Source organism: Camelina sativa, chromosome 17, assembly GCF_000633955.1.
Source record: "Camelina sativa cultivar DH55 chromosome 17, Cs, whole genome shotgun sequence".
NCBI classification, from domain to species: domain Eukaryota; kingdom Viridiplantae; phylum Streptophyta; class Magnoliopsida; order Brassicales; family Brassicaceae; genus Camelina; species Camelina sativa.
Window position 1 is genome coordinate 33565905 of NC_025701.1, and position 10229 is coordinate 33576133.

The 10229-nt window shown below is 37.4% G+C and overlaps 2 protein-coding genes across 3 annotated transcripts in view; one reads left to right on the forward strand and one right to left on the reverse strand.

Moving 5' to 3' along the window:
- LOC104758813 (mediator of RNA polymerase II transcription subunit 13-like) overlaps positions 1-5593 on the forward strand; it is a 12534-nt gene extending 6941 nt beyond the window's left edge. The window contains exons 16-26 of one of the 2 annotated variants that reach the window (XM_010481766.2): positions 93-397; positions 645-822; positions 983-1094; positions 1302-1389; positions 1505-1583; positions 1725-2020; positions 2115-3198; positions 3357-3722; positions 3834-4432; positions 5043-5169; positions 5252-5593. In XM_010481766.2, coding sequence (XP_010480068.1) covers positions 93-397; positions 645-822; positions 983-1094; positions 1302-1389; positions 1505-1583; positions 1725-2020; positions 2115-3198; positions 3357-3722; positions 3834-4432; positions 5043-5169; positions 5252-5325 — 3308 coding nt within the window. In that variant the 3' untranslated portion in view covers positions 5326-5593. The other variant, XM_019239510.1, reaches the window with a different exon arrangement.
- On the reverse strand, positions 6131-6622 carry LOC109130190 (arabinogalactan peptide 21). The gene has a single exon (XM_019239390.1). The coding sequence runs from the start codon at positions 6526-6528 to the stop codon at positions 6352-6354; it is 177 nt and encodes a 58-aa protein (XP_019094935.1). The 5' UTR covers positions 6529-6622; the 3' UTR covers positions 6131-6351.

The window sequence follows — 10229 nt, forward strand, 5'->3', positions numbered from 1 at the left end:
AGATAGCCACATGAGTGCACCAGTTGGCGTATGGCGGACTGTTTCAGTCCCAAAAACAGCAAAACCTGCTAGTTCGCCAAATATTGAAGCAGGCTCATCCTTGCCCCATAGTTCATTTAGCGAAGACAGCTTGCTTTCTTATGGTCAAAGGCAGCCACTGCAGGAACTCCTAGATGGAATAGCGTTACTTGTACAACAAGCTACTTCTTTTGTTGATTTAGCTCTGGATTCAGATTGTGGAGATGGACCCTATGGCTGGCTTGCACTGGAAGAGTTGTGGAGACGGGAACTGTCATGTGGGCCCTCTGCTGGCCATGCAGGTTGTGGGGGGACTTTGGCTTCCTCCCATTCTCTGGACATTGCTGGTGTAAAGCTAGTTGATCCACTCTCAGCTGAGGTAAGCTTTAAAATGGTGTAAGATGCCAGGGAAATGAGGGTATCCAATATCTTTAACGTTCTTAATTGTTAGTTTGGGCTAGACTAATTAAGTAGTCACAGTTTTATCTTTAGAAGCTTTGAGCTTGATCATATTTCTCTTGCTTGTGCCTCTTGTCTTCTCTATGCGACTAGTTGTTAAATATTTAGTACACAATGATACTGTCTGTCAGTTTAAACCTGATTCTGGAGCTTTCTTTCTATTTCAGGTTTTTCCTTCATCTGTCATCACTTTACTGCAATCTGACATCAAAACAGCTCTGAAATCTGCATTTGGTCAGTCAGATGGTCCATTATCTGTTACAGATTGGTGCAAGGGCCGGAATCAATCAGGGGATGGAGGATCTATTTCTGAGGGATCTACTGCTGAGTCAGCCCTGACTGAAGGTAGAACGCGAATTCTGATTATTTCCCTGTCTCACACTGGCTTATCATCTCGTTAAACTCTACTGTTTCCACTGTGTTTTTTCTTTGATATCTAAGAGCAAATGGTGTCAACGTATCTCTGATGAATCTAATTCTAATAATTATCTTGGCAAACAAGCAGTGTCAATTGATGGCGGGAAAGGAGAAGAGACGACTCAGAGCCAAGACATATACAGTTCAGATTTACTCCGACCAACACTTTTTGTTCTTCCATCACCTTCTATACTTGTCGGGTATGTATGCAGTTATGCAGATGTCCGTCTGTTCTATTAGCAGTGTTCTTTAGATAGAATTTGGTCTTGATCAAGATGCCCTTGTAATGGGGTTATTTCCTGAAGTATTATAATGTCCTTTTGTTAGGATATCTTAAATCATTTTTACATACTACATTTCTGGTGATTTAAATATCTCGATACGTATGCATCTTTTCCCTGTGACAGGTACCAAGATGACTGGCTTAAGATATCGACAAACTCCTTGCCACATTGGGAAAAGGCCCCTTTTGAGCCATATGCTCTGCCAAAAAATGTGAGTTTTCAAGGAATTCATCTGAAAGATATTATTTGTCTTCTTGCAAATTAGGCCAGTTAATAATCTTCTCCATCGAAAGTTAACCGTGGGAGTCATTTGTTTCCTTTCGCAGATTAACTATACTGTTGTATGCCCGGATATTGACCCTCTAACCTGTGCTGCTGCTGATTTTTTCCAGCAACTTGGAACTGGTGAGTCGACGAGTTTATCAATTGTGAAAGAGGTTTTGCTCAAACATGATAGGAATTAGTTTCTGATAAAAAATGTTTCTAGAGGAACAAGAGTTCTGACATTTTCTCATCATTTCTTTTGATTTATTTTTTATTGCATAGTTTATGAGACGTGTAGACTGGGAACCCATTTGCCACAGAGCCTGGGAAATCAAATGGAAACAGACGCTGGAAGATTATCCTCATCTGGATTTGTTCTGCTTGATTGCCCTCAATCGATGAAGATTGAAAGCAATAACACATCGCTTCTGGGATCTCTCAGCGATTATTTTCTGTCTTTGTCGAATGGGTGGAATGTGAGTAGCTATCTGAAGTCTTTATCAAAAGCGTTGAAAGGCCTAAAGCTTGCGTCTTACCTTTACACAAACCAGAAAGAAGGATCAGGGAGTCCTTGTATGGTAAGTATAAGTTGAGAAATACATATGTTAATTGAGATTAGTATTCTTCTACCAAGTGTAGCTGTTGATACTTGTTGCCTTCTATTTCTTATAGGTAGTGTACATAGTATGTCCATTTCCTGACCCTTCAGCAGTTTTAAGGACGATTGTTGAATCGTCTATAGCACTTGGATCAGTAATACAGTCAGATAGAGACAGGAGATCGATACTTAACAGTCAGGTTGCAAGGGCGTTTGGTAGTTCTGCTGCTGTTGACGAAACATCAATATCTCACATTCCAGTGCTTTCAGGGTTTAATGTCCCCAAATTAGTTCTACAAGTGGTGTCTGTTGATTCTATTTTCCGTATAACAAGTCCAAGCTTTAATGAGCTTGTCATTCTCAAGGATACTGCTTTTTCTGTCTACAATAAAGCTCGGAGAATTTCACGAGGAGTGCCTAATGATGCATTTCTGTCATCATCTTTATCCAGCAGATCCTCTTCAGCGTTGACACCAATGAGCTCTATTTCAGGAATCTGGAAAGACTGTGTTGGTTCTCGAATGACAGGTTCTACACATCCTAGAGATGGTGAAATGGATGTTAGCTTGAGAACGGGTGGTTGGGATACTTCCTGGCAAATACCAAGATCTGGAGGATTAAGCTGCGATCCAAACAGAAATGGGGATTTTTACCTAAATGATGAAATTTTCTATTTATTTGAACCACTTTTCATTCTTTCTGAGCCTGGTTCTGTGGAGCGTGGAGTTTCACCTACTTTTGGCGGCTTGGGATCTGAGTCTTCAAAGCCAATACATGAGGATGGTGGCAGAGGTTCTGGACCTGGCTTGAATTCAATGGAAGGTATAACATCGGGATCAAGCTCCCAGGGTGATGCATCCCAGCTTGAAGGAAAGGCTATTCCAAGTTTACATTGCTGCTACGGTTGGACAGAGGACTGGAGATGGCTTGTAAGCATCTGGACGGATGCCAGGGGTGAATTACTTGACACACATATATTTCCCTTTGGTGGAATTAGCAGTAGACAGGATACGAAAGGGCTGCAGTGTCTTTTTGTTCAAGTTCTGCAGCAGGGATGTCAAATACTACAGGCGTGTTCCTCCCCTGACAATGGATCTTATAAACCCAGGGATTTTGTCATTACACGCATTGGGAATTTTTTCGAGCTTGAATACCTAGGTAAATTGTATTCTTTTATACCTCTCTTTGACCCTTACATTCTGTTCTTAATCTGATATTTCATCCCTCTCTTATTTCAATTGCGCCTGGGAATAGAATTCTCTAGTATTGTATGGTACATAACCCTGGTATTTTTTGTCTTGCTACTGATATAACAGAGTGGCAAAAGGCAATTTATTCAGCTGGAGGTCCTGAGATTAAAAAGTGGCCTATTCAACTTCGACGTTCTGCGCCTTCTGGAATAGCCTCCAATAGCAACGGATCTTCCTTGCAACAGCAGGATCTGAGTCTGATTCAAGAGAGAGCCTCATCAACTAGCACACTCTACAGCTCTCATTCAAAACCATCGACCTTTGTGAAAGGCAGTATGGGGCAATCTGCTGGAAGAAAGCAGATAATGGGTGGGCAAACCATTTCTGGTACTCCAAGGGGATTGTTTCAGTGGGTTCACAGCATCAGTTTTGCTTCTATTTCACTTGATCATTCTCTACATTTTGTTCTTCCAGCTGAGTTGGTTTCTGCTGGTCAGTTTTTTTATTTGTTCATCTCATTTCTATATGTATATATATATTTTAAACTTTCATAACATATGGAGCAAGATACTGACTTGCATGGTTATTTGCACAATTATGCAGGAGGTGGCCAGAGCAGTACTGGTATGAGTTCAGTTAATTACATTGAAGGTTTCACTCCTGTCAAATCTATTGGGTCTACTGCTTTCTCTTACATGATGATACCATCACCCAACATGCGCTTTCTTCACCCAAGTCCTCTCCAGCTTCCTACATGTTTAACTGCCGAGTCACCTCCACTTGCTCACCTCCTTCACAGCAAAGGATGTGCAATCCCCTTGTCTACCGGATTTGTTGTTTCAAAAGCTGTGCCTTCCATGAGAAAAGACTCGAGAATTAACGTGAAAGAAGAATGGCCATCAGTTCTTTCTGTAAGTCTCGTAGACTATTATGGTGGTTACGACCATGCTCATGACAAAATTCTTCAAGGAATCATGAAGCAGGGAGGAGGGACCAAAGAAACTAGAGATTTTGAGGTTGAAAGCCATCTTATCCTCGAGTCAATTGCGGCAGAACTCCATGCTCTATCATGGATGACTGTTAGTCCAGCATATCTGGACAGGCGTACGGCATTGCCATTTCACTGTGATATGGTTCTGAGATTGAGACGTCTGCTTCATTTTGCGGACAAAGAACTCTCCAGGCTACCGGATAAGTCAAGGGTTTAAAACATAGGTTGAGCATGCAGATCACTAAAATTCTCTATCAGAAGATGAGACCAACCTTTCTGTGAACTTCATCCTGCACCTCCTGAGTAGTCTTGTCATATTTAAGGCACATAGGTTTCTCGGGCTAGTTCACCAGTGCTATATGTTATAATAAGTAGGAAGAAATGTTGTAGATGTAGTAGATGTAGTCCCGGTTTTGATTTGGTGCTTATGAAATCTGTAAAAATTAGCATTTACGGCTTGCTCTACTGGTTCTGATTCACTTAAATGCATAGGTTAGTTTCTTTATAACCCCTTGTATTTGTAATTCAACATTATTTATCATTCCACTGTAAATTTAGCAAGATATGGGTTTCTGAGGGCAGGCTTATTTTCTTGTAAAATTCTTGTACCTTATGCTGAACATCATGGTTCTCACTTGATCAGTCATAATGGATCCTTACTGTTGTATGAGTCGTGCAGCTGTAAATTTAGCAAGATATTCATATGGGTTTCTTAGGGCAGGCTTATTTTCTTGTAAAATTCTTGTACCTTAAGACTGAACTCATCATGCTTCTCTCTTGATCAGTCGTAATGGATCCTGACTGTTGTATGAGTCGTGCAGCTTAAATTTTTGACAATAGACTCAGATTCTCAGTCTCTCTTCGTCTGCCTCAGGACCATCTTAATGCAATCTGTTGTCCGCCGTACAGATTGCAACTTCCTCAGGTGTTGCTCCCGAATCTTTTCTGGTAAGCTACTTATCTCTTGATTTTGCTTTAAAAGTACTGGTATAAACATTGTGTCTTTATCCATTGAACTTGTGATTCTCAGGACACATGAGAAGAGATGGACAGGAAAGTGGCGGCCATTTACAAACGCGTTTCTTCTCTCGTTCCAGAACTTAAATGCCATGGTATTGTCTCATTCTTGCTGCCGGCCACTGTTCTTCTAACATGGCTTTAACAGATGTCTGATTTGTCCCACATACCCAATCTTACCCTTTAGTTATATTCTGTTATACATACATATATGAGTAAGGCCTGATTATGTGAGAAAAAGTAGGTTGAAGCTTATTGGGTTTGTGGTTTTGGACTTTGGTATGAAAAAGTTGTCTATGAATGTTTTAACCCTAGTTTTAACACTTGATGTCGAGGAAGATGACTTCACATTTTACATGTTTTGTTATTGGAACTAGCCCACAATCAAATGCGTTGACACTAAGGATATATTACCTGTTGGGTATTGGCACTCATATTTGTGATTTAGATTATGTTTTAACTCTCATAACAATTTCACGTAGCATTGATCAGCTTTCAACATTAGCTTAGATTATCTTTATTTTTTCCATTACGATAAGAAAAGAGAATGTTTAATCTGGTTTCTATCTTGTGTTCCATATTCCTATGATTTATTGCAATTTCATGTGATATCATTTATTGTGGGGGTCATCCACTTACCTTTTTTTCTGTGGTGAGTCACATGGGAGCTTATGTTGTTGCCTTGAGGCATCATAACAACATCATGATAGTTGCCCCCACACAACCATCCAAATACAGCTCATCACACTATTGATTTCACCGACCCTTGGACAATTCCAAGGTATCCTCACTCATTGATCTTTGTGTGAACCCAAATCACTTATTTCGGATATTTTGTAACACTTAACATGGATGTTGTGGATTAATCAAAGATAACATCGGCCATAATCAGAGTGTAATAAGATAAACGAACTCATAAACAATCTGTGATAACTGATAATACACATAGATATACAAGCACATAGAGATGATAATACACATAGATATACAAGCACATAGAGAAACAGATGGTTAACATTAAAAGATACAACATTCTAAACAAGAGAACCAAATCACACAAACTCATTAACAAATACAATTAAAATAATTGGAAAAGGAAAAAAAAAAGAATGATCAAAAGATGAAACCAGATGCCAATGCAACAATAGATGCAAACAATGCTGGTGCAAACATAGCAGCATCAGAAGTTGGGCTTGGAGCCGGAGCTTCCACGGTGGCGGCTGCCGCAGCTGAAAAAGCCACCGCAACAACCATAACAAACACCATCATCTTCATCTTCATTGCCTCCATTACTTCTCTCTTTGATGTTTGAATAAGAATTTGTAAGAGAAAAGATTTTGCTATTCTTGTTTGGGTTGTGTGTATGATAATATAGCTGTGGGGATGGTATGGCCTATTTATATAACAATTGTATGAGATTTTACAGCTGGCAAATTGGCTGTCTCTTGGCCCAAACCACATTCTTCTCTTTCTCAACCACTGTCCTTTTTTTCTTTCCAACCTCACAATAATATATATTAATAAACTTTTTTTTTACTAATATTTGTTATGATTGTTATAAATTTTGTATATGTGTCTTCACATGAGTAGTTGGAAGGATAAGAAGTAACATCTAGTTTTATTAGTGTATTTTTAAAAAAGTTTATATTCTTCTTATTTTAGATATTAGCTATTACTTAGTACTAGTAATAACCAAACTCTATATGAGATTTAGATAAATTAAGTAATAATAAAATTAATACTCTATAAATATAAATTTGATAATTTATCCAATCTAAATTATAAACTAATAAAATATGTTAGTCTCAACATTATTAATTCAAAAGGATTTGTGTTCACAAATAGCTAAGCATTGGATTTTTCTCTTCCATAAACACATTTTTATTGACCAAACATTTTTTTATTTGCATAATTATCTTCATCAAAAGAATTTCTAAAATATCTTCCTATATCTATATTACTATATATCTTATTATTATATTATATAAAGTTTGGTTTTCAAAGTTAGTAACTCACGTGATCGTGACACATGTCAATTTTAACGATTAGAGATTTTGACATGTGTTATAAAAAAACTTTGTTTCACCAAATTTTAAACTTAAACAGATAATTGTAAGAAAATAGAACATTTAAACAATTTTGATAAATATAAAATTCTTATATGTATATAAAAAGATAATACTAATCCTAATTTTAAATTACTAATTCTATAAGAAAAAAAAAGAATTAAGGAATTTATACAATTAATTTATATAATACCATAAATAATAAAATTATAGTATCAATTATTAATCATAAAAGAAAAAAGACTTTAGATATTCACCATTATATAAACAAAGAAATTGTTGTTATAGTTTTTTCAAATACACCACCATTAAATTTTGTTATATTATTAAAGCTATGTGCAAATTTATGAACTAAATTAATTAGAATTTCTCTCTTTTTTCTTTATGTTTGTCAAAATTTAACTATGAGATCAAACTTTAAATATATATATATATATATATATATATATATATATATATATGTTTACGTAAATTAGAGCATATATTACATATTATGCACATATATATATATTTTTTCTTGGAAGTAAATTTACCTTTAATTTCTTAAAAATTTGAGGAAAATTAATAAACGTCTCTGAATTTTTGATATTGTTACTTTTTCAATTATGAGATAATATTAGTATTCAATTTTTTGTTTGAGAATTATGTTTTACTAATTTTTAATATTAAGTAATATATAACTTTGATACAAATACACATATTTTTTTAATTTGAAAATTGTAAATGCTATTTATTGTGATTTAGTACATAGAATTAAAATCTAATTTTATTATGATGTAATAATATATAGTAAAGTTGTATTGCAAAATGGAGTGCGTAAACTATAAATACGGTTTAAAATATATATATATTTATAATATAACTTAAAATTTTACATATTTTTCTTATATTTGCATTAATACGCGGGCCTAATCTAGTATATATATAAGTAACATATCACTTTATTTATTTGATGTTTCTGGATTGTGTTAAAGGGTCAATTAGCCGTTTTAGTGTTTCCTTGAAATTAGAAAGGTTAATCACAACGTTCACACCAAACTATGAAAATGACCAACTACCCCATTACAAAAGAAAACAATTACATATGTGTAATTAGTTTTCTTCCTTTAATCATAACAATATTTCAGTAGCATGCTTTTAGAAAATCATATACTGAGGACCAAAGAAAAAGATAACAAGATAAAATAGCTGGAAAAGCTTACTAATACCAAACCATACAGTTATCCATAATCATATGCATGAGGCTGGACTGCTTTTGTGGACCCGTAAACCATAACCTACGAAGCCTTTTTTATTGTTATTTAATTGTTTTCTAATTTTGAATTTAAAATTATTTCGTTTTGGTTTCATAAGTATTCACAAACTACATATAAATCTCCAACCGGTTTTGCTTTTTAAGGAATTAGAACTAACCTTTCAGGTTATAAATCAACAACTATTTTAGACGAGAGAGTGTTTCGTTTACCAAAGACAATTACATCTAAGCTTACTAGTGCGGTGGCAAATTTTTGGTGGAGTACTAATGGTCAGTCAGGGGGAATGCATTGGCTTGCCTGGGAAAAATTATGTGTAAGGAAACAGTTGGGTGGCCTAGGTTTCAGGAATGTGGATGACTTTAATCCGGCATTACTGGCTAAGCAGTTATGGCGTCTCATAGACGCTCCAGAATCGCTGTTTGCTAGGGTTTTTAAAAGTCGGTATTATCGGAATACGAATCCTTTGGATCCGATAAGGTCATACTCTCCCTCCTATGGATGGAGGAGTATATGTTCTGCTCGCTCTCTGGTAAATAAAGGGCTTATTAAACGGGTTGGCTCTGGGGACACCATTTCTATATGGTCTGATCCTTGGGTACCAGCTCAATTCCCTAGACCAGCTGTCAGTAAGGGTCCGTTAAAGGATCATTATCTTCAAATGAATCATTTAATTGATCGACAAACTAATACTTGGCGTATGGATATGCTTAATGAGCATTTTGATCCACTTGATGTTGCATTGATAAGGGCTATACCATTGGGTGGTAACCAAAAGGATGATCCTTTCGGTTGGCATTTCACAAAAACAGGAAAGTACACAGTCAAATCAGGCTATCACACTACACGTCATGGTGTGGTTCGGACTTTTGCAGCCACTGGTTCAGGCCCGGACATTACCCCTCTACTCGCTAGTGTGTGGAGGGCCCGTTGCCCACCCAAGATTCAACATTTTATGTGGCAGGTTTTATCTGGTTGTATTTCGGTTTCGGCAAATTTGGGACGACGGGGTATTGCTTGTGATTTACGGTGTGTACGATGTGGTGCGGACATGGAGACTATTAATCATGCCATCTTTGTGTGTCCTCCGGCCCGCCAGGTTTGGGCCCTAGCACATGTACCGGTGGGACCAATTTCCTTCCCGACAGAATCTGTGTATGCGAATGTAGATCATTTTTTAGGGAAACAGAACCCTGGGGCTCATGTTGCGGCTTTCCCATGGCTTATGTGGTTTATTTGGAAAGCAAGGAATGCACGTGTTTTTGACAATATTGTCGATCGGCCGGAGGATATTGTAAAGGTAGCAGAGGGAGAAGCTGCAGCGTGGCAGCAGGCTCAGGAAGAGGACGCTCCACTGCCAACTATTCCAGTAGTTTCGGGGATACCAGTTAGGGTGGCTACTGCTTCACTCCCTTCGGTTTTTTCGGGATACCAATGCTTCACTGATGGATCTTGGAAAGTAGGGGATTTGTACGCAGGTGCTGGATGGTGTTGTACCTCGGCCCAGACAGCGTTGCCGTTCTTGGGAGCAAAGAATTTCCGGCTGAGTCTATCTCCATTACATGCTGAAGTGGAAGCTTTCCTTTGGGCGATGCGCTGCATGATCGGCCATGACTTCAGAGACGTGGCTTTCTATACCGACTGCTCAGACTTGGTGAAGATGGTGTCTTCC